Source organism: Nilaparvata lugens, chromosome 5, assembly GCF_014356525.2.
Source record: "Nilaparvata lugens isolate BPH chromosome 5, ASM1435652v1, whole genome shotgun sequence".
In the NCBI taxonomy this organism is placed as follows: Eukaryota; Metazoa; Arthropoda; class Insecta; order Hemiptera; family Delphacidae; genus Nilaparvata; species Nilaparvata lugens.
Genome location: NC_052508.1, coordinates 9,150,979 through 9,176,194, shown reverse-complemented (window position 1 = coordinate 9,176,194; position 25,216 = coordinate 9,150,979). Strand labels below are relative to the sequence as shown.

The 25,216-nt window shown below is 35.1% G+C and overlaps 1 protein-coding gene across 44 annotated transcripts in view; it reads left to right on the top strand.

The window, feature by feature from the left end:
- Positions 1 to 25,216, top strand: part of LOC111045692 (Down syndrome cell adhesion molecule-like protein Dscam2) — a 460,637-nt gene that overhangs the window by 353,340 nt on the left and 82,081 nt on the right. For 28 of the 44 annotated variants that reach the window (XM_039427609.1, XM_039427616.1, XM_039427618.1 and 25 more), the window contains one exon: positions 9,249 to 9,602. The exons of the other annotated variants lie outside the window; for them this stretch is intronic. In XM_039427609.1, the coding sequence (XP_039283543.1) occupies positions 9,249 to 9,602 (354 nt within the window). The remainder of the gene's footprint in view (positions 1 to 9,248; positions 9,603 to 25,216) is intronic. 44 annotated transcript variants of the gene reach the window in all.

The following is a 25,216-nucleotide window of genomic DNA, read 5'->3' as shown; positions in this document are numbered from 1 at the left end:
GAGTAAAAAATCATAATAGTGTTTGATTTGTTACGTTGTTAAAAGTTATTTTTGCAATAAAGAATTTAGTTGAATTGAAGATATGATTGGGTGATGACAAATATATCATATGACTTTCTTATTTGAATGTCATGTGCTGCGTACAGACTTACGCGCCACGAACACGATCATTATTTCACTTTTCATCAACTGATGCTAAACTCATATATCTGTATCCTTAAGTTTCTGAATAAATACAGATATAATCAGCTGATGAAAAGTGAAATGCGCGTGTACGTGGCGCAAAAACTGTAAATGCCGGTTGCACAAAAACCGGTTAAACTCTCTTCGTGATTAATTTATAAATTTCATGTTTATTTTAAACATTTTGTAAAAAACTAAAATTTTATAAAAATTGTACACGTGACCTTATCTTGGACTTCGTCGCATATAAATTTGGAAGAAAAATAGCACAAGGACAACCTTATCATTTTATCTTCTATAATGTTATTGCATTAGAGTCATTCGCATTGTAAATGAATAAAAATAAAATAAAAAAATAATTTCCACGAGAACCAATCAGAGAAGCTGTCTCATCAAAAAGGCAATCTCTGATTGGTTCTCGTGAAATTAATCACGGTTAAAATTTAACCGGCTTTTATGCAACCGGGCCTATGCAGCTTTGGATGCTACGAACTTGAATTTTGGTTTATTTTTTTTATTTGACTCTCCTTAATTACGTTCTAATACGCTCTTATACTAGAAACATAGTAACACTATCCTATTCTGATCCTATTTCCATTCATTCCAATTTTTGTGAGTCCTGAATCCACTCTAACCTTCTCTGTTTCCTGACAACTTGGCCTAGTCTATGTTTTCTAACTCATATTTGAAATGTGTTAAGAGAAATCTCAACCTTTTTCTTGGTCTTTAATATCTTTTTCAAATCCAAGTGAGACCCAGTTTCTCTTTTTGTCACAAGTGAGAACTTAACCCTTTTCTTGGTCTACAATATCTTTTCATATCCAAATGAGACCCAGTGTCTCTTTTTGTCATAAGTGAAATCTTAACCCTTTTCTTGGACTACGATATCATTGGAAATTCTCGTGAAACAAAGCTTCTATTTTCGTTGTGCCTCTGCGTTTGTTGAGCCTGTTGATTAGCTTCCAATCTTTATCACGTTTGATGCTGGTAGGAAAAAAGCTATAAATCACTTTCTCGTTTTCTTTGTTAACAACAATACATTATCATCAGGAACTTGATAATGGCTTCTATTGACTTTATAATGACATTATAGCCGAAACATGTTGTGAGTAATCGATTTCACAAAAGGGTACTGACTTCTATATTTATATTCAAAAATGAAAAGTAGCCCTTACAAAAAACAATCAACATCAGGCTTTATCAAATGAGCTAATAATAGATTTAGTTCTCACATATTCTATTTGATTATTTACCGTCCAGTTGCGCCGAAAATCAAAGCATTCTCATTTGGAGACGACCCTCTGGAATCGGAACAGCCGGCCTCAGTGCAGTGCATGATAACCGAGGGCGATTTCCCGCTAAATATCAGCTGGTCGTTCAACGGACAACCGCTGACGTCATCGGACGACATTTCCGTTGTGAAGATCGGACGTCGGACTAGCGGACTTAACATTGATGTCGTACAGCATAAACATGTCGGAAACTACACGTGTACGGGTCGCAACCGTGCCGGTGTCGTAAGCCATACGGCCACTCTGATCGTTAACGGTTCGAAATAATTATGAATTTCACTACAAGTTTATTTTCGTGATGGGGGTAGTGTTGTTTAACTGGATGAGGAATGGCTTTGAAATGATGGTAACTATCTTGTAATTTGTGTCTGTATCTCACTTTAGCTTGAAGTTAAGCTAGGAAATTTACTTTAATTATAGCTATAGTGAGGTCCACGTTATAATGGCAGTGGATAAAGATGAAAGAACAGCGTTGCCGATTCTCTGCCTTAATTAATCATATTTCTTCTTTGTTAAAAACGGATTTGGGAACTTTGTGAAGCTATAGAAGGATAGTGCTATCTGTTTTCTCGAATGATAGACAAGAATAGCATCACTAATGCTAATCAAATACTGGCATTATAACGTGGAACTCAATATGTAGTGATGTCCACGTTATAATGGTAGTAAAAAAAGATTGGAGAACCGTTGCTTTCCTTGGAAATTATCTGATATAAAATTAATTATTCATTCTTGTTTAAAATAATATCTCATTCGTCAAGCAAATATATTTTTCAACGATTCAATAATACATTTTCATAATTGATATTAAATGTATTTTGTTATTTAATCATATTCTTACATTTTTGAATACGAGCAGGCAACGTTGCGGAGCTAAAAAAGGATAGCGCTATCTGCTTTGTCGAATAGTAGACAAGGATAGCAACACCAATTTTAATTGGATGGAAAAGACTAAGAAATTGTTAAAAAACCACATATTATTACACCGAAACCGGTCTTTCTAAGTATCAATAAATCTGTGGTTTTTTGACAATTTCTTAGTCTTTTTCATTCAATATGAATAATTATTACAATATCAACTTCTCAAAAAAACAATTTTAATTGAATTCTGCCATTATAACGTGGACCTTACTATAATCTCTTGAGTTCTTGTACCATAGAAACTACTCAACTTGGTAGAAATTTTTGTTGTCAATGATGTGCAATCGTGAATAGCATGAAAGTTGAACATTCTTCAAATTCTTTTTTCTTACTCCCATACCTTCCCTCATCCAATTTATTTACTGTTGATGGATAGGACAAGTTGGTATATTGATAATTTAGTAATGTATTTATCCCAAAGACTATAGGGTATGACTATAGACTATGTAGCAAGACTATAGGCTATGATAGGCTATGCTCTTGGTAATCATTGTTGTTGACTCGTTCATCGTTGCTTCGCGAATTTTATTTCCGTTACTTCATTTCAATTGATGAGAAAGTTAGCATTTTAATAGTTAACATACTAATACATGAATGTATTCTCCAGTATTAGTTAGCAAGACTACAGGCTATGCTCTTGGTAGTCGCTCTTGTTGACGTAATCATCGTCGCTTCGCCAACTTTATTTTCATTAATTCATCTTAATTGATGAGGAAATTAATGTATTCATCATCATTAGATACAAATACAACTACTATACAACTTTTGTTGTCTGTGATACAGGCTCTTAATCGAATCATGACAGTTGAATCGCTCACCATTGTTTCGCGAACATTGTTTTCCAGGTTTCAAATTAAAATTTCAAGCATAAAAGAATTGCTGATTAGGGTTTCAAGGCCGGTGGAAAGTGATTGAAGGCGGACTTCCACATAACGTGAACGTAAAAAATGCTACAAAAATATGAGTATTTGAAATTAATAATTGCAATAACCATATCTCACTCGAAAATATAAAACTTGTACTACAATTGATGGTCTAATGCTAGGTTTATGAATTGAATACTGTACTTCAATGATAAAGGGGAACTTTTTTGATCATTAACAAGCAAAGGTTATCAACAAGAAATTACTGTGACATGAAACCATTATCGGATGAAGCTTTCATTGAATTTTTGTAATATTTTTCTGAATACTACATCAATTACAGTATCGCCGGTTCTAGTGACGTTCTAATTGAACTCAATGAGAAAATAGACATGATTACAAGCAAAAGTTGACATTAAATTACTGTGCCTAAAAACCATTATAGGATGAAGTTTTTTGTCGATTTTTTGTCTTTTTCTCCAAACGAACTCCAAGTACCGCCGAAACTATAGCTTTCTCACTTTCTGAGAAAATATGCATTATTGAAAGCAAAAGTTAATATGAAGCTACTGTGACTGAAAACCATTATTAAATGAAGATTTTTGTAATATTTTTTTTGAAAACAACCTCAACTAAAAATTTAAAATTTTCAGTTTAGTCATTAGTTTTGAAGTGAAAATTGGACTTTTTGAAGTGAAAGTGAAGTCTTAACCTTATTCTTTTTTGAAACTTTTATTTGTAAAAATTTGGGAGAAGACAGTTTTGGGCTATGCCTGTTGTCTTCTCCCAATCATATTATAATTATGATCTGTAATTGCCAATGAAATAAATAAATTACAGTACCGCCAAAACTAGCGCCCTTCTCATTCGCCGAAGACAGTCTGGAGGCTGGAGAATCGGCATCATTGCAATGCTCGGTCAGTGCTGGCGATTTCCCGATGACCATCACCTGGCTTTTCAACGGTGGACCGGTCACGCACACACCGGGCATTTCCACCGGGAAAATCGGCCAACGTGTCAGTGTGTTGGCTATTGAATCGGTGGCACATGACCACGTGGGGAATTACACGTGTATCGGCAGTAACCGGGCCGGAAACGCTACATATACGGCTGTACTCAATGTTAATGGTTTGAAGAGATTTATAGATTGAAATAGTTTTTGTAAGTTGGGGGTATTTGAGACGGAAATAAGACAGAATGAGGGTGAAAGTTACGTATTCAGAGACCGGTTTCTAGGGCACTTATTAAGTTTTATGGATCATTAAACCCATACATTCAATCCAGATTCAAATCGTATAGATCATGAAATCTATGGCTCGGTTGCATAGAAGCCTGCCTGTTAAATTTTAACTGTGATTAAATGTCACAAAACCCAATCAGAGAAGCCTTCTTTTCAAAAAGATTTTCCCTGATTGGTTCTCCTTGAATTTAACCATGATTAAAATTCTACATGCTTTTGTGCAACCAGGACTATGGGTTCATAATTAATATCTAGACATTAAAATCTTATAGGTCATTAATGATCCATCACATTTCATAAGTAGTGTCCTAGGAACCGAGTTTGAATATGTTATTGGGAATTGAAAGTTATGAATGTTCGTTCATCGTGTTATAGTGTGATTGAATTTATTTTCCCTTCAAAAGCAACTGAGTTACTCTACCATCAACATTCAAACTAATTATTCATTATGAAAACAGTATTATCAAACTATATACTGTCTTTCTGGGTTTGAATTGGTTTTTTTATTTAGAAATTCGATTCAAACATAGAAATGCTCCCCAGAAAAGTATTGTATTGCTGTTACTCAAATTATAATTAATCCTTGATGAATAAAAAAATTGAAATTGTCAAAAACATTTATTAATCATTCCTTCATTTTGGTGAAAAAAGGTTCGGTTCCTATACTATTTTCAATCCGTAGTAAACTGGAAGTTTGAACAGCTATTGAGTATTTTTGTAGATGGAGCGATACGATTGGCAGTTGGTGAAGCTCTGCTATTGGCCGTGACAAGGCACGCACACAGTGGGCGGAGTGATCAAACCACACTAATCAACTCCCTATCGTGTGGCTCCATCTATACTGTGAGATTTTGCTGCTTGTTTCTTGAGTGATCAGCGTACTAGAGATTAAGAAATGGTGTAGCAACTGTAACTAGATTTTTCGAAGTTGTTTTGATGAATAACAATAAAGATATAAAAATCAGTGATAGTAACAATTTCGATTCGTTTTATTTATGAATGTCTAGAGATGCGTACAGATATACGCGCCGCGAACATGAGCAATTCACTTTTAATCAGCTGACTTTATCTGTATTTTTACAGAAACGGTAAGATACACAGAAATAAAAAGCTTGGCATCAGCTGATTAAAAGTGTATTGCTCATGTTCGCGGCTCGCAAATCTGTACGCACCTCTAGACAAGATCATATTCTTCTACAACACAGAAAGGTAGATTTGATTCAAACAACAAAATTTGGGAGAGGAATAGCACAAGGTTACCTTATTTTTTCTCTCCCTATCATCTTTGGTGATGTACTTGTTGTATGAATCAATAAAGATAGTATATTCAATTATATAAAATAACTGGTACCCTTCTAATATTTTCCAATTGATCTCGACTAGTCTAGACATTTATGTCATTTTCCAAATGAATTATCAGATGATGATAATAATGATAACCGGAAGATTCCAGAATTTCCATGAATGAAGAATGTTTAGATGTTGATGATAGTTGCATTTGGAGGATGAAATTTTGTTTGGGATAATTTTTGGGAGAAAATTTTTAAATGTTTTTTGGGAAATTTGAAGTTTTGAATATTATATAAATGAATTATTGGGAAGCGTTTGGGATTGAAAAACACGCACTTGCTTGCCTGCTTATGTCACTAGCACACTTTCAATCATTTTCCTTCTTCTCTGATCACTTTGAAATTGTTCTTCTTCTTGTGTGTTGTTTTTGAGTGTTTCGCTGCTTATCTTTGGTAATCTGGTATTCCTATCCTCCAAGTATTACGCAGTTTTCTTATGTTGAATACGGAATTGTCGATTGGTGTTGTTTTCTGTACGTGGTTTTGTGAAATTTACATGGAAGATCTGATAATGGGTTTGACTACAGTTACTGTTTAAATACAGTAACAGTAGGTTTGACTATTCATACTCGAACTATTGTATTCCGAGTAGAAAATAGTTGGAGATCTTCATTGGTAAATACTTAATCCACATAAATGTCTTGATCGGCTTCTATTTTCCATAGTTTATCAAGTATTGTTCAATCATTCTGAAATTACAAGTTGAATTTGAACTTTAGGGATTGACGAATTCTCATTGTAATTTTGATATCGTGATACAATCATCTTATGATATTACTAGGCTTCTTGAAAAATGAATGAATATTATTTTTACCTCTCATAGTTTTCTCGCTACATTCGGTTGTCTTCGTTGTTTGCAATTAGTATTTCAGTTCACAGCATTCAATTTCTCATTCTATGATAAATTTTAGATCAGGTTGTATGGATGATATGAGTGATGGAGTCTCAGATATGGATTTTATAAAATTGGGTAGTAAATGTTGAAATAGAAGATAGTGTAAATAAACATTCACTGATAAAAATCATTTTGAATCCACACTACTCCCTAATGTAATTTAAGAACTAGAAATCATGTTCTGTTGAAGGAATTATTTTTAGGAACTGATGGAATAGAACTGATGTCACTACGGTCACATAGTAATGAACAAGTTAGAGTATCTACTTCTTTAGTTCTAAATAGTATTACCTTTAGTATTATGGATACGTTTAATCAAAGTTATTACTTTACTAAAAGATCGTCACAAATACTTCTTCATTTCGTGCTACGGTATTTCATAAGCGAGGTTCAGTCGTTACGAGTTTTCGTTTGTAGACATTCTTCGAGAACATATCAATCGAGCAATTTCGAATCGTGTAAAATCTCACTTCATGTAAGCTTAACACAAACATTGATACAGATCCTCGGGAATAGTAGTCTAAGATTATGGATGAATTAAAAACACTCTTTCTCATTGGAATTAGGCTTTAGATTTGTAGTTTCCGGTTGAATGTGAGTATTATTTTCTTAAAGACCATACCGAAATTGTCCCAATTTCTACAGTTGTAGAATTTGTTTCTTAATGTGCGTACAGACTTTCGCTCTGCTTTGCTATCGAACGTCACTCGAGCAGATCGATTGATGATCGACCTGGGAGCAAGAGTGGAACGCGAGAACAGCTAACATCTACCGTAACGTTCATGATCGGAGCGAGTGCGTAGCGTGCACGGAGCGTGTTGGAGGCGCGTATTTCTTTACGCACCTTCAAGTTATGTAAAATTCTATTCAATATAGTTTTTGATTAGAAATCAATTCATGCATTTCTCGTTCGGAAACATGCCCATTTGTTTTACGCCCATTTGTTTTACATGCCCATTTGTTAATTGAAAAATTATTTCTAGTGCCACCAAAAATCACACCTTTCTCGTTTGGGGATACACCATTCCATGCGGGAGAATCAGCTTCTCTACAGTGTTCAGTATCGGACGGAGATCTGCCGTTAAATATAACCTGGATTTATAACAGCACGTTTGCTGATCGGATAACTGTGTCCAAAATCAGCCGACGACTCAGCGTGCTAAGCATTGATCCCGTAACAGCTGATCATATTGGAAACTACACTTGTTCAGCTAAAAACGAAGCTGGGTTGACTACGTATTCGGCTCAGCTACTTGTTAATGGTTCGAAATTCGAAATTAATATTTTGATACTGTAATGTAATTCAAATAGATTGCAACTCAGGAAGTAGTTCCGTTTAACTGTAGTTTTGTTCTTGATTCGAAGATGTTTCAACCAATTTTTCATTAAGTAACTGGGAAGAAGCTCGGTGCTACACCATATGGGAGAGTCCATATTAGTCATTTTTCAGGCGCCAATCCAATCAGCCAATCGAAAGAGCTCCCTGTTCTGCCGACTCTGAAAACGCCTAATATGGTCTAGTCCTATCAGTCTCTGGTCAACACCGTGACCAGTCTCTGGTTGAGTGAAGTTTATCATAGATTGATAATGGTGTATCTACCAAAAATAATTCCTTGCCATAATTTTAAATAATTTATCCTCAATTTCAATATTGGTTGTGTGACATCTCCATATTGTTTTGTCAAGGAAGAATATCTAAAGGTGCGTACAGATTTACGCGCCGCGAACATGAGCAATTCACTTTTAATCAGCTAATGCCAAGCTTTTTATATCTGTATCTTACCGTTTCTGTAAAAATACAGATATAGTCTGCTGATATAGTCGCGGCGCGTATATCTGTACGCACTTTACACAATATCACCCGCACCTCTACCCAGAAAGAAATGATTCTTCTTCAAATCTATATACTATTCTGTCAATTCTTTGAATCTATACTTCTCTATTAATCCTATTCCATTATACAATCTATACCAAAGTCCATTTTCCATCCTCACGTTCCTTGTAATATGTCATGTTCCCTAATATTCCGACTTTCATTTTTATCACTAACCTGATATGTCTATACTTCCTGGAATTGCTTCTTTTGATTCGTCCTTAAATCTCTGCTTTTACCCTGATAGGTAGCAAACAAGAACATCTTGCTTCCCTTGAGCAAGGATATCTTTCATCTCGAAATAAAAAGATTTCTCTTATAATAAGAGTCAAGCCACATGAAGCGTTTTCTCAAGCGTTTTTGCACTGACGCCGGACGAGTTGATTGATAATCAGTCAATCAAAGACCTTCCTGCCCTGCCGACTCATCCGCCGCCAGTGCAAAATGGCCTGAAAAACGCTTTATGTGGCTTGACCCTAATTTTGCTTCTCATTCCACTCAAATTAATTAAAAGTGGTTCCTAAATTTGTTTCATTAATCCCGTTTTCAACTGTCTTGGTGTCCTGAGTTATAATTATTGTATCTCCATATTATTTTTGTTGAACCTCTTCTCATTTTCTTTTACCAAAAAGTGGCGCCCGTCCTAGCCCCGTTCACGATCGAACCAGCCACGGTTGGAGACGCCGTCCAACTATCGTGCCTGGCGACACGTGGCGACGTGCCTATGTCTATGTCGTGGACGGCACAACACTTGGGCAATACACGTGCCGGACTCGTGGGAAATACACGTGCAAATAACGGCCGACATGTGGGCTACACACGTACACGCGCGAGTCTGCCGCCCGGTGTGACTCTGACAGAGCTGTCGTCACGTGCCTCGCTGCTCACCATCGCACGTGTCGCGCCGTTCCATCACGGCAACTACACGTGTCACGTGTGGAACCGTGCCGGCCTGGCAGAGCTCAGCATACACCTCACCGTTAATGGCACGTGAAAACTGGCACGTCTCACCTTGATGAGATGGGTTCTCGGACAAGAGTTTCTAATCTATGTGGCATTGGGTTGGGATATCGGGGTTTGCTTTCGTTGGAGTTTCTAATCTGTGTGGCATTGGGCTAGATGTCTGTTTTTGGATGTGGATTAACATGATGATTTGAAAGCGTTCTCTAACATCGTTGGTTGCCCCGCTAATGGTTTGATTAGATACTGGAGGATTCAAAGAACGTAGTGAAGTTGTATCAACTCAAACATTTCAAAACTAGGTTTCGTTTTGTTAAAGAATGTTGAAATTAGAACCATTCGATAATAAAAAATAATAGGGCTAGTCTAGATTCCTGACTGTAAATTATTCACAGTTTCTTCAATCAATATTTTTTTTTTAAAGCCTATTCATTCATTGTGGATTTTTCGATTCGGCAGGCCACTAACGGTAGAACATGCATGATAAGCAGGCATGTCATGCATGTTTATCATGCACATACACATGCTCATCATTCATGTTAAACATCAGCGAGAGGCGTCTAACATAAAATAAACAACCAATAAATACAATTGAGACACATTGTCGCAGAGTGCAGAGGAACAGCTTATGAGGACAGGTTGGATGACTTCCTGGTAGCTACGCCAGATTCAGTGGCATATTTAAACCAACAAGATATATGTTCATAACTTTTAAAAAATTATTTTTATTTGTGTTTTACTTTTTTCAAACTTGTGACTAAGATGACTCCATTGTTTATACAATTTTGCCATGGAAGAATTGAAAGCCAAGATTCGAGAAGCGATTTCAGTAATTCCATTTGTAATGTTACGTCAAACCATGGACAATGTGATGAAGAGACTACAGGAATGTTTGCGTAGAAAAGGAACACACCTACAAGTTGTCATCTTCAAAAAATAAATTTTACGGTATTTTTGCTTAAATGGCATTATTTTTTACTGTTAAATGATATGAAAAACTTTATTTAAAGATTTGTTTTCCTTGAAACTATTTAACTTTCAAAATTTCCCGTTTCTCTGAAACATCTTGTATGTGTGACTTGAAATTTGATAACATAAAGAATTGTGTCGTAGCTCCATACGCTAAAAATTGATTAACAATAATTACAAATTATAATGATAGAAAAATAATTTAATTTCAAATGAAGCAGCGAAGGAAAAATAAACAACAAAATTCGGAGATACAGAAACCACGCCTTAAAAAATTTTGCTCCAAGCGTTTCTTTGTGATTACACAACAATGTCTGACGACAGTGTGTGTATCATACATGTTTCTCATCATCCATGGTCTAGCAGTCGTTATGTCATGTCTTAGGCTCTGAAATTGATCAGTTGCGACCTGAAAACTCTGACACCAGACCTGAGCCAGCCAAGTCACTCAATAGTATTATTATCCATGTTCGACCGTTAGTGGCCACCCTTAAGCCCTTCACACCCACACATCGATTTTTGTTTGTACGATATTTTGCCGTCTTTATGAATTACAGCAGATTAAACGGAGCTTGACAAACATCATCTTTTTAATATAATAGAATTTATAAGGACGGCAAAATATCGTACGAACAAAAATAGATGTGTGTGTGCAGGTAACTCAGTTCTACAGTTACAAAGCTATGAGTTGATATGGAGAGCATAGTAAATGCTTGAAATTGATACCCAATTAGTAGTAGATAACAAGATATCCAATGTCAATGAGGCAGTTCTTTCATCATCGTCCTCTTCTTCAAATTAATTTATTAGACTTGTATTACATTTTGTATAGTGAAATTTATTTATCAATGAATCTATTTATATTGCTCAACAAAGCGATACTCAGCTTCACTGCGTTTTACCATAGAGAAACAATAGCGTAAGAAGATATCCCATGGTATAGGGAATTTATGTCGCAACTTTTACTGTTATCTCAAGCCGATTACTGTCGATTATTGTCAATTTTTACTGTTTTGTTGGAATGAGAGTGTGGAAACGGCACAATTTGAGAGACTACCAGCGTCACACAGCTGCATGGGAAAGAACTACGTGAACTATCGGCTTGGGATAACAGTAAAAGTTGCCACATACACGCGCTATAGCATGGGATATCTACTTACGCTATCGTTTCTCTATGGTTTTACCCAACCTCCAAATAATCGTCCTAATCAACAATGTGCACTCTAATCAACAAACTGTGTAAATAACAACTGGTTTGGTGGTTTCTAACACAGTGTTATGGTTTGCATACAAATCAATTGATGAGTTTTGAGTGGTGGTTGACTAATTGTTTTGTCTTCTCTAATGTTTTTCATTGTGAAATCTGTGTGTTGATTTTTAATGTCTTCCTTATATGTTTCCAGTTCCACCCTCCGTAGTAGCCAGTTCTTCTCCAATAGTCGCTCGTGTTTATTTAGATGCAGAGAAAACTTCTATAATAAAAAAACTGCTGTATTCTGTGCTAGAAGGAAATTTTATACCTGAGAATCCTTGATAGATTCCTGTATTCTTCAATTTTGGCATTCTGAAGTTTGATTTCGCATATTGAAACTGTCATAAATCTCAATTTCCATGGTCAAGTAAAGTTGTCTGATAGAGAGTTCTCCCGTTTAATTTCATTTTCAAAAAGTAACCTTCATTGTTTCAACAGTAGGGAAAAATATTAGATTGAGTATTTTTTGTTTAAGATATGCATTGCAGGGTAATTAGTATTAGAGGCTTGTTCGTTCAAGAAAGTTTTAATTTGGAAAATATATTTCAACAATAATTGTAACTTTACTTAGCAATTATTGCGATAGATCTTAGTTCCGGTAGCCACCAATCTTTCAACCCGGTGGTTCTTCAATAAAATTGGGAAATTCTATCCAGGTGCATATCAAATCAAATTACTTTATTCACTTCATTACTATTACTTATTGTACAATTTTAAGGGTAGACTCGCGTCGAGGAATTGTTTATCTTATTCGTCACTGTGGAATGCATCAGGCAATTTGACAGAAAATTAATGTTAGAAGAGTAGAAATTGGTAAGGTTACAGTGGGAAATTTGTAACTTGAAGGAAAATCAAAGGAGAAATAAATACAGTTACAGTTGAACATTCGTAACTTGAAGCCTCTATTTATTCATTGGTTTTACGAAACACTATAATCATACTATAATAAATTATGACCATGGAGAGAAAACCAGGCTGAGCCAGTACTAATTCTCTCCCAAATTTTGATAAAAGGTTGGTATTGAACTAACAATCAGTATGTTCTGAAATCAGTCATGCCCAGAATCCTCCTGTCAACCCTGGGCGAAGCGTCTGTCTTCGCCGGACAAACTGCACAGTTCGCCTGCACAGTTGTCGCCGGCGATTCGCCTGTGCAAGTTGTGTGGAGTTTTGAGGATACGACAGACGAAACCGATCTGTCAAGCATGGGCATCAGTGCTAGCAAATTCGGCCTAACCAGTCTGCTACTGATCAACACGGTCAATGCAATGCATCGCGGCAACTACACTTGTGTGGCAAGCAATTTCGCTGGAACTACTAGCAGCAGTTTAACGCTCAATGTTCATGGTAAAGTGTTGCAAGTGTGAGGACAAGTTGCAAGTGAAAAGGCATGGTGACGCTCAATGTTCATGGTAAAGTGATGCAAGTTGAAAGTGAATGGGAAAGTTGCAAGTTGAAAGTGAAAGGGCAAGCTGCAAGTGAAAGGGAACGTCGGAAGTGAACGGGCACGTGCCTCAAGTTTTCAATATTTGGATCCGAGTTCCAAAAGTTGCATACTGACTGAATGTTCGTAGGAAATGTTGCAAGAGCGTTGAATCGGAAATGTTGCAAGGGCACTTTCCATGCTAATTGAAAAGGCACGTTCATTGTATGTGTGAATGTTGGGGATTGAACCAGTTTTGGGCATATCCCTGTCGAATTTCCCGCATCGTATTATTTATTGTCAATGAATGATTTAATAAATAGAGAAATGTTGGGAGTTGAATGTAGAATGGCTTTGAAACGATAACATCTTGCGAGTTAAAAATGGGCTTTGAAACAATAACATCTTGCAAGTTGAATATACAAGTGAATGATTTGATGATATAGATCATGAAGCATGATTGATGAAAAAATAATTGAATGCGAAGACGAGCTGTAAATAAGCCCACTTATAAATATTTATGTTTTTCATTCGCATTCAAATTCGGAAACGAACTGTTATTCAATTTGATTTGAAGTATTTGGAGAATGGTTTATAAACTACTAGTACTAGAAACATGCGGATATGAACCTGTTTTAAATACTTGAGAGCATGTTTCTTCAAATGCTTTGAAATGTGAAAGTGAATCTCGAACGAAATACATTGATCTATCGAATCAACTATGCAGTTTTGATAAATTCCTGATGGCATGCTTCTTCGAATGTTGAAAGTGTTATTTTTAATTCAAAATGTCTCGAACATTTTAAAGAATTCTGAACGCGTCTGAAAATGTCTATTCTGAGAGCATGATGTGCTTTTGAACCAGGCTATATTCTGAACAATAATATTGGAAAGTGTGGAAATCCCTGGTAAAATATGTACATGTATAATTTTACGATTTATCACTTTGTATTATTCACCACTTGCTTCGCCAAAAGATTGGTTTATTTAAAGGACAAGTGTGAAAATCCCTGGTATACATGTATAATTACGAGTTATCACTTGGTATCATTCACCACTTGCTTTGCCAAAAGATTGGTTCAACGTTTTTAAAGGACAAGTACTTACTGCGAAAGCTTTTTTCATAGAATATTGTACTGATTCTTAACTCAAATTATCTAAATCTAGATTTGCCAGGTTTCTTGTAACACACTTATATTATTGTGCTTATTGTGAGCAATAATTCCAAGCATGGCCAAATCCAATGTATCTAGAATACATTCTAGGTACATTGGTCAAATCCTCTTTTCTATGTTGTCTGGTCTAATCTAAATGTATATGAAAAATGCATAGGCTACTCCAAGAGAATGTGATTTATGTTGTTTTGATGAATTTGTTCACTCAATGAAACATAACGCTTTAAATGTGCTTGAAACTCTCATGAAACGTTTCTACGGTATGAGCGCTCATTATTATTATTTTTGTTCATTTTCTTGAAATGTCATTGAATTTCAAGAGATTTGCTTGATACAATGCTGTAATAATGCTTCTTGTGCTCCATTACTATTTTCACTCATCAAGAAAAGATCGTGAATGTTTTTTGAAGGTTGCAAAAATACGGCTGCCAAGAAATAGCTTAGGTCAAGTTTGTTTCAAGAATTTATGATAATTGATAACTGTAACTGAATGCTCTTATCCGGGTCAGCGTAAAAGAGCTCGTGTGATCATACTCTCAAGGTTTCCAAATTTGAAAATATTGGACCAAAAGTCCAGTTACACACACATTGTTTTTTGGACGTTCGATTTTTTGCCGTCCTTATGAATTCTCCTAGATTGAACGGAACTTTACAAACATCATCTCTTTGCCAAGATCGTTTTAATCTAATAGAATTTATAAGGACGTACGTCCAAAAAAGCATACGTCCGAAAATCGCTGTGTGTAACTAGAATGAGTGATATCCAATATGTAATACCTTAGTATCAAATGGGTAATGAGCTATCTTCTCACTCGAAATCATTTATGACATCATTGTACTGTGTCACAAGACACAGTGGTTAGTGAAATTTGAGACACAAATGAGTTAAATTCAATATTCAGCTACTGCAGCGTGTGAAAAAGTCTATTCTTATACGATATTGTATTATGTATGAATTTGAAATTTGAATTTGCCGCCGGCGCGAAGTGATGCCCCGCCTACTGCCGTTCTCGTTCGGTGATTCGCCTATCTTCGCCGGTCAGACCGCCCACGTGGCATGTGTGGTGCTAGACGGGGATCCGCCCATCGATCTGGCGTGGAGCTTCCATGGCAACCGGACCGGCGACCTATCACGGCTCGGCATTTCCACCACAAAAGTTGGCGCCAAAAGCAATATGTTGATCATAGAGGCCGCGAGCTCTAATCACCGTGGCAACTACACGTGTACGGCCAAGAACCCGGCGGGGAGTGTTAGCTATTCTACCACTCTCAACGTACATGGTAAATTGAGGGCTGGTTAGGTTAGGTTAGGTTGGTGTATGTGATTGCTAAATTTAATTGAGTAGGTGCATTGTTAGTAGATTTCAAATCAATGTACATGGTAAATTGGGGCGGTTGTTGAATGTGATTTGAGTAGAGTACATGATAAATTGAGGGCTGGTTACTGGTTAGGTTAGGTTGTTTTATATGATTGCTAAATTTAAATTTAGTAGGTGTATTTTTGAATGTGATTAGTAGATTCCAATTAGGTGATCGATTTATTGGGAGTGATTAGTCGATAATTTGATAAATCCAGTTATAGGATCAACTCAATGGGAGTTACTTGTTAAAAGCTTGGTAAATTCGAGTTTATGGGAGTTATAGGTCAATAGTTTGTTGAGTACAATTTTAGAATTGATTTAATAGAAGTTATTGGTCAATAGTTTAATATATATTCGATTGGAGGTTGACATTAATGGGAATTATTGATCAAAAGTTTGATAAATTGAGTTTTAGCATCAATTTAATGGAAGTTATTGATTAATAGTTTGAGACTGCAGAAAATATGTACTATAACGGGGTGTACTACTCAGGGTACCTCTGTATTTAATGTGAGATTCACTTCAACTGACAGTATTCCTAATACTAACAACGAATGCTTCCCATTCAATCAATGCTGACATGAAAGTGATTATCACTATGGTAAAATATTTCATTGATAAAATATTGTAGTGGGTATTCATTAATAAAACATTATAACGTTGACCTCACTATGATATGTGTGGGATTAAGATGTATCTATTTAATTATATGGCTTTTATCGGCGGAGAGATCCTTTCGGATGTTCTGCCTTGCCTTATTACCCAATGTCATTTCCTATTTACACTCAAGTTTATAGGTTATTGGGTTCTCAAGTTTTAAGGGATTACAGTATTTTATTATCAGGAATTTTATCTTGTTGGTAATGTAAACCAAGCTTGTATACGATTAGTTGATCTGCAAACATTTTTCGAGCTCCTTCTTTCTCGCTGAACTTTTTCGGCCAATCAGAAGCCAGTAAACTCCCACTTGGCTCACTTCAGTTGAAAATAATAGTGATGGAACGCTATTGGCTACCGCCTAGCAATGGAGGCTCCTCCTCTTTTCCACACGAACGTTTCGACCAATCACGTGCAAGCTTGACTGAGCTTTCTTCATTTTTGTTAAGCAGTTCTCTCTCTGCTCATTTTCTTGTCTAGTGCTGCTCCCACTAACTTCTTCTATGCTTTGTGATTTGGTCCTCCAACCCTAGCCTAATAGAAGCACTGACGTTATCAATATTTATAAGGAATCTATAAATTTTTATACATAATCAATCATTATTATTAGTTATTCTATGAAGAATGCTAGCAGTTTGAAGTGAAATTCACTATATACTTTATACTATGAATAAAAATATAAATCTGAGTACCCTTTATACTTTATACTTAATTGCTGTACTGTACAAAACTGTATGCTGTACTGTACACTGTATATTGTATATTGATAATGGTAAACATAAACTGGCCAGCGATATTTGAAATACAATATAATATAGGCCTGAAATCGATTTTGAGCAAGTTTCCCATATAGATGAATGGGTATGTTAAAATAATGAGGAGGCTATTGATGTTAAGTTTTAGGAGTTATATAGCTTTGAAATACACTATATAGGCCTTATATGAATTTTCAGCAAGAAAATTTTCAGAATATAGATGAATGTGTACCGTGTGTTGATTTAATGGGAAGGCTATTGATGTTAAGTTTTAGGTGTAATAACAAAGAGTAGTAACAAAGTAGATGGGATTTATAGTTGAGTAGGTAAATGACCCCTAAGTAATTAGTTATCACCATTAAATTATTACGAGTTTGCGAGTTTACATTGCATGATATCGTTCCCTTTTCATTTATCTATAAGTTCAGTTGGATTTTTTTCGGAATTTAATTTTATTATCTCCATCGCAATTCTGCTTCCATTTATCATCCATATCTGAAATAAAATTCCGTTTTAATGCTTCAAGTAATTGCGTATGGGAAGTGCTAGGATTTTGAATACTCATGGTGGAGGAATGATTGATTATAGGATATTGTTGGATGTTTGGAGATAAGTACCGGTAGGTAGGTTTCTGTGAGGGATATGAAACTCGTCTCGATGAAACTACAGTCTAAAATGAGACTGTATTGTCGTTGAAAATTGTTCAAAACGGATAAATTATTTGTTGAAAATACAATCAGGTGTCTATGGAAAGGCTGAAAGTAGATGAAATAAAGTTGAAATTAGCTTTCTATGAGAATTGATCGGTACTGCGACTACAGTGACAAATTCAAGATTTTGGACTTCAATTGCGAATTTTTGTTAGGGTGCAGATGATTCTCCGGCTTGGGAGAATCTAAGAAACGGTCTCAATTTTTTGGAAATTGAGCTCATCGACTAAATATTAGGGGAGATAAAATTATACATCTTTAGAAAAATAAGTATACAAAATGTTGTGTTAAGATAATAATGCTTGAACAATAATGATGAAGCTCAGATCACTTCGCAGGAGAAATATGGGTTTTTAAGAGTTCGTGGAGAAAATGAAAGAAATTGTAGAGGAAAGCTCATTTAAAGTAGTTGTAAATAAATTATAGTCTTAGATCCAAATCCTAATAGACCCTGATAGTGCTATTGGCTGGTCGTTAAATGTCTTTTAAAATAGATTAGCTAGCTAAATTTGGTGTACCCTCTACCCTATCCGATTATAAAGGTGCGTACAGATATACGCGCCGCGAACATGAGCAATTCACTTTTAATCAACTGACTATATCTGTATTTTTACAGAAACGGTAAGATACAGATATGAAAAGCTTGGTATGAGCTGATTAAAAGTGAATTGCTCATGTTTGCGGCGCGTATATCTGTACGCACCTTGAGGATCATACAGTATCAACCTATTGTCTGTACCAAACTAGATTTACGCACCTCCACATATATTTGGAAAATTCTCCAAATACATTGTTCAATCGTTAGAAATTGAAACATATATCATTGATTGTTCCCCACATTGATGTACCCTACAAATACCCATTGTGTAAGATATCCAAACTAGACTCACCTCTACATCTATTTGGACAATTCTATGCAAACACATTGTTCAATTGATATAAATGGAAACATATATCATTGTTCCCCGTGTTGTACAATAAATCACCCATTGTGTGATTCTTAGTAAGATGTGCATGAGTCATCTTACCGAATATTGATTAATAGATAATAGGTGAGCTTGTTTCAATTTGCAGGATGATATTATGTATTTCAGGATAATCAGTTGATGGAAACAACCAAATCTACAGAAGTATTTTTTATATATATTGTGGTAACAATAATCATTTAGGAACTGATTTGTTCTCTTCATTGGGAAAATACATACACATTTTATCAGGAAAATCAATCGAGACGGTGTATTTTGAGGAAAAGAATACATGGATTGGAGACGTCGAATTTTCAATATTTTGTCAATATTAGGGTTGTATCAATTTTAGGGAAATATTAGGGATTGTGTCATGTTGGGGAAATGTTAGATATCAATGTTAGAGAAATTTTAGGGATTAATGTTAGCGGAGGACTTAGCGGCGGGTCGGATAGGGATTGCTTTTCAGGGATGAACGTTTTGCCTATATGAAATCCCTGTTAATCAGGCATTATTCTGTAATGCTCTACAAGCTCTAGCAATGAGAACTTGAAAAGGAAAATATACTGATATTGTTTTAAGTAAATGTCTAAGTAAGAACTGTTAAAGTAATAACTGTCTAAAGTAAATTATAACTTATCTTTTGAAGCAACTTTTGCTATTTGCCAACACAGTGTTGTACCAGAGACAAATGGTACCATTCAACGGCATTTTTCTCTATATGGTTGTATTCTGATTCCCATTTCAAAAATTCAAGAGGATCCACAGAAATTGAAATTTACAATTTACAAACTTATACAAATTTTTCTCTCGACTAGTAACTATTGGAACCATTTTCGATTTCTGGAACAATTTTCTTGATTTCAGACCTTGTCCACTATAGTTAGACGCAAACTATTGGAACCAATTCCAAGTATCCAAATTCAAGAGGATCAAACGGAATAAAAATTCTCAAATTACAAACGTATACAAATTTTTCCCTCAACTAGTAACTATTGGAACCATTTTTGATTCCCTGGAACAATTTTTTATTTTAGACCTTGTCCACTATAGTTAGACGCAAACTATTGGAACCAATTCTAGGTTTAAAAAATTCAAGAGTATCAAACGAAATAAAAACTCTCAAATTACAAGCTTATACAAATTTTTCGCTCGACTAGTTACTATTGGAACCATTTTCGATTTCTGGAACAATTTTCTTGATTTTTGACCTTGTCCACTATAGTTAGACGAAAACTATTGAAACCAATTCAAAGTTTCAAAATTCAAGAGGATCAAACGAAATAAAAACTCTAAAATTACAAACTTATACAATTTTTTCCCTCGACTAGTAACTTTTGGAACCATTTTCGATTTTCTGGAACAATTTTTTCTATTTTAGACCTTGTCTACTATAATATTTAGATGCAAACTATTGGAACCAATTCCAAGTTTCAAGATTTAGGAGGATTAGACGAAATAAAAACTCTCAAATTACAAACTTATACAATTTTTTCCCTCGACTAGTAACTATTGGAACCATTTTTTTTTTTGATCTTGTCCACTACATACAGCTATGCCAATTTTTCGGCACTAACGAACTCTGTGATTTTCCGGAACATTTTTCATTTTTGACCTTGTACACCACAGTTGTACAACGAATTTTGCCGATTTTTGTGAACATTTTTTTTATTTTTGACCTTGTCCACCACGGTTTCGCCATGAATCTGTCGATTTTTGTGAACTTTTTTTGACTTTTGACCTTGTCCACTGCAGTTTTGCCTCGAATTCTGCCGTTCTCGTTCGGCGAATCGCCCATATTCGCAGGCCAAACTGCGCAGGTCGCTTGTATGGTGATGAGCGGCGATCCTCCCATCGATATCGCCTGGAACTTCCACGGCAGCAGCAGCAGCGATATCGCCGACCTCGGCATTCAGACGATGAAAGTCGGCGCAAAGAGTAATATGTTGATTATAGAAGCTGCCAGCTCCAGGCATTATGGAAATTACACTTGTATCGCTAAGAATCGGGCTGGAGTGGACAAGTATACGACCACGCTTAAAGTTCATGGTAAACATCTGAGGATTTAGGATTAATCCAGAGAGTTTAGTCTAAATTTCGTTTTAAAACACTACAAAATCAAGCAATGCCTGGTAGAATTTTGACACGTCAGCATATATACTGTAGAGGATTGTCTTTTTTCTTCAGGGCTACTTTTAAATATAAATAAAAATTAGAAATCCAAGTACCCTTTTAAAATTGTTCAATCACGACATGTTTCGGCTGTATAATGCAATTATCAAGACTTGATAATCTTGAAATCTTGAGTTTATCAAGACTTGATAATGGCATTATATAGCCGAAACATGTCATGATTGAACAATTCTAAAAGGGTAGATGGATTTCTAATTTTTATTTATACTGTAGAGGATGGTTGTCGGATTGTGATTACGTAATCAATATATTCCACTTTTGCTCATTGTACATGAGTTTTCATAGAACTACTTTAGACATGTTTGTCGGTTTTTATGTAAACTTTTCATAGACCATTTGTTTAATGTACATGGTATTACTGTAGTTTTGGGGAGGTTTGGGAAGTAGTCAGTTGAATCCCTCATCATCTTTCTTTTTTTTCTTGAGATGGTTGTTTTTATTTGTAACTTATCTACTCTTGTTCAATGTACTTGATCATAGTTGAGGGGAAAATACTATCTTGGACGATTTGGTATTTTTTCTCATGATTATTATTATCATAGTTGAAGGAAAAATAGGAAACTACCTTGGAAGGTAGTTTTGTGTTCCTTGATATTATTGAAATTACAGTCGAATTATTTTATTCTAATATGTTTTTTTCACTCTCGTGAGTGTAATTCGGTTTCTTCATGTGGAATTTTTCCTTTGACATTTTTTTAAATTAGAATTGTTATTCTAATTTTGTTTTTTTGTTTTTTTAATTTTTTGTTGTTTTTTTAAATTAGTAGACTACATCAATTAAGATAAATGGAGGGATTCGAAAAGTTGTCAGTTTTATCACTTTTATTTGAATTTTTGTTTTCATTCTCCACGCTTCTAATTACTATTTTTAGTTTTTTAAATTTACATCGTCATCATGGTAATTAGAGAGGAAGAATTCAGGATAGGAAGAATTTGATTAATTCCCATTTATTTTTTGGTTTTGAGGCACTTGTTGGGGCGGATTGTGCATGTGAGATATGAGAACGGAAACACACTGCAGGCATGTTTTCACTTTGTTATTTCGTCAGTTTCGAAACCAAATTACATCTTCAGATCAGATTCTCCAATATTAAGCTTCATTGGATTAAATCGGAAGCAAATCAGTTTCGAAACCAAATTACATCTCCAGATCGCATTTCCCTATCGTAAGCTTTATTAGATTAAATCGGTTTTGTTAAAATTGTGCATTGAGATAAATAATACATTCTAGTAATTTAGAATTGAGCAATGAAATAAATTTACCCCAGTAATCTAGATTAATAGGATTTTAATATGACTAGGAGAAATACAAACAGTTCCCAATTAAATCGGAGCATCAATCAAACATCTCATTAGGAGCATTACTTTAATTTTTTTTTAAAATCATATTATAAATTGTAAATAATTGATATTTCCAGGAGTAGATAGTGTAAAGGGATGTGTCTTGACATATTTTTTCAAAATCTCATGTTATCAGTTTTTTATTTTAATGTTTTATATTTGGAATTTGAGTTACAAATCACCCAACTCATTGATACAAAATCACTGTGTTCCTCGTTATAAGAATATGTTAGGTGCGGTTGTAGTCTATCATCCTAACTGTATATAGGTATGTTTCAAAATTCTCGTACTGTTTTCAAAGTCGTCTATAATTCCTCTACACTTTGCCAATGAACACCGGGAAACCTCTTATCAATTTAAGGCCACGTCAAGGTCATTCATGAGCTTGTGGTTTGGTAGGTCATCCAGTGAAGGTAGTAGGTTAATCTAGTCAGTAGGTTATTCAAGGTCATTCATAAATTTGTGGTTTGGTAGGTCATTCAGTCAAGGTAGTAGGTTCATTCCTTCAAGTCAGTGAGTTATTCAAGGTCATTCATAAATTTGTGGTTTGGTAGGTCATTCAGTTAAGGTAATAGCTTCATTCATTCAAGTCAGTGAGTTATTCAAGGTCATTCATAAATTTGTGGTTTGGTAGGTCATTCAGTCAAGGTAGTAGGTTCATTCATTAAAGTCAGAAGGTTATTCAAGGTCAATCATAAACTTGTAGTCTGTTAGGGATGAGTATCAACTATCAACTCTGTAAAACACAATTTTCAGCAATCTGTCGCTTTTCTTGTCTTCAAAATGTTTCTTCTATCGTTCAATTTTTCTTTTCTCATGAGCTCTTCCCTCCTCGAAGGTTTCTCTCAGCTTGAAATACAATTCTTAATTCCTTCTGAATTCAGTGTTTCCAAAATGTAATGAAAAACGAAAATGAGAGGCGTAAAGGTGCGTACAGATTTACGCGCCGCGAACATGAGCAATTCACTTTTAATCAGCTTATGCCAAGCTTTTTATATCTGTACCTTACCGTTTCTGTAAAAATACAGATATAATCAGCTGATTAAAAGTGAATTGCTCATGTTCGCAGCGCGTATATCTGTACGCACATTAAGAAACACATTGATGCATACATACTTCTTCGAGTTTACTTCATCCAAATTCGCTGAAACGAGATGGTACAGCAAAAAAGATTGTGAAATGCTTCAGCTACACTTCAAAGTTATATTCTCTCCTATTTATTTTATACATATTTCAAGTAGCTATTAACTAGAAGGATTAAAATTTAAACTGTTTTTATTGAAATTGTTTTTTGAAACAAATGAATTGATAGATACAATATCATTCGTAACTGATTATGAATGATTGGGAAAGGAACAACAGGCTTAAAGCCCAAAACTGTTGCTTTCCCGAATTTCGTTAGAAATTGTCCAAAAATAAGTTATATTAATCACTCCAGTAGTATTGAGTCCAAAATATAGGTAACTATGTGTATTGGAATTCATCAATGAGGTAGCCTAGACAATAGACTGATTTAAAAACCAGTTATCAAATTTACCACTTTTTTAGAATACGATTATAGACTTGAATCACATGAAGAGCTTTTTCTTCATGTTGAGGGGGAACGGTATTTCGTTCCAACATAAGTATTCAGTGTCATAAATGAGTTAATCAAATATAATTATTTTTTATATACTTTCCTAAAATTAAATAATCAATCTTTTACAAATCCCAAAATCAAATTGGTTGAATCACATGTTTCTACAATATTCAATAATCTATCTTTCAGAAATCACAAAATCAAATTAAATGAATCACATGTCTCTACAATATTCAATAATCTATCTTCTACAAATCACATTGGATGAATCACATTTCTCTACAATTATTCAATAATCCTTCTTCTACAAATCACAAAATCGAATTGAATGGATCACATGACTCTACAATTCAATAATCAACCTTCTACAAATCACAGAATCAAATTGGATGAATCATTTTTGGTTTACACTTTTCTAAATTCTAAAATAATCGCTAATTTTCAAGTAACACCGAGAATCCTCCCGTTCACATTCGGTGAGTCTCCCCTGTTCGCCGGCCAATCCGCTCAGGTGACCTGCTTCGTGACCGAGGGTGACTCACCCATTGACATCTCCTGGAAGTTCAAGGGAGACGAGGATCATCTCAGCTTCACTCATCTCGGAATATCAACCACAAAAGTCGGAACTAAAGCGTCGATGTTGGTCATAGAAGCTGCCAACTCGAGACATCAGGGACTGTACACTTGCACGGCTAGAAACCAGGCTGGAGTTGTAGAATATTCGTCTCAGTTGGATGTTCATGGTACTAGATACAGTACTACTAAATACAGTACCACTAAAAACAGTACTACTAAATGGAGTATCTCTGAATGAATGCTAAATGAAGTACCAGTAGAAGCAGTACTGCTAAATGAAGTATCACTAGATCCAGTACTGCTTGAATGTGTTGCCACTTGAAACAATACTACTGAATTAAGTATCACTAGAAACAGTACTGCTAAATGGAGTATGAATCACTAAATGACTGCTAAATGAAGTATCACTAGAAACAGTACTGCTAAATGGAGTATGAATCACTAAATGACTGCTAAATGAAGTATCACTAGAAACAGTACTGCTAAATGAAGATCACTAAATGACTGCTAAATGAAGTATCACTAGATACAGGAATGCTTGAATCTATTGTCACAATAGAAACAACACTATTGAATGCATTATCACTTAATACAGTACCCTTAAATACAGTGTTACTAAATTCAGTAGCTTATCACTTTAGTGAGGTCCACGTTATAATGGCAGTTTTTGATTGACATTGGTGT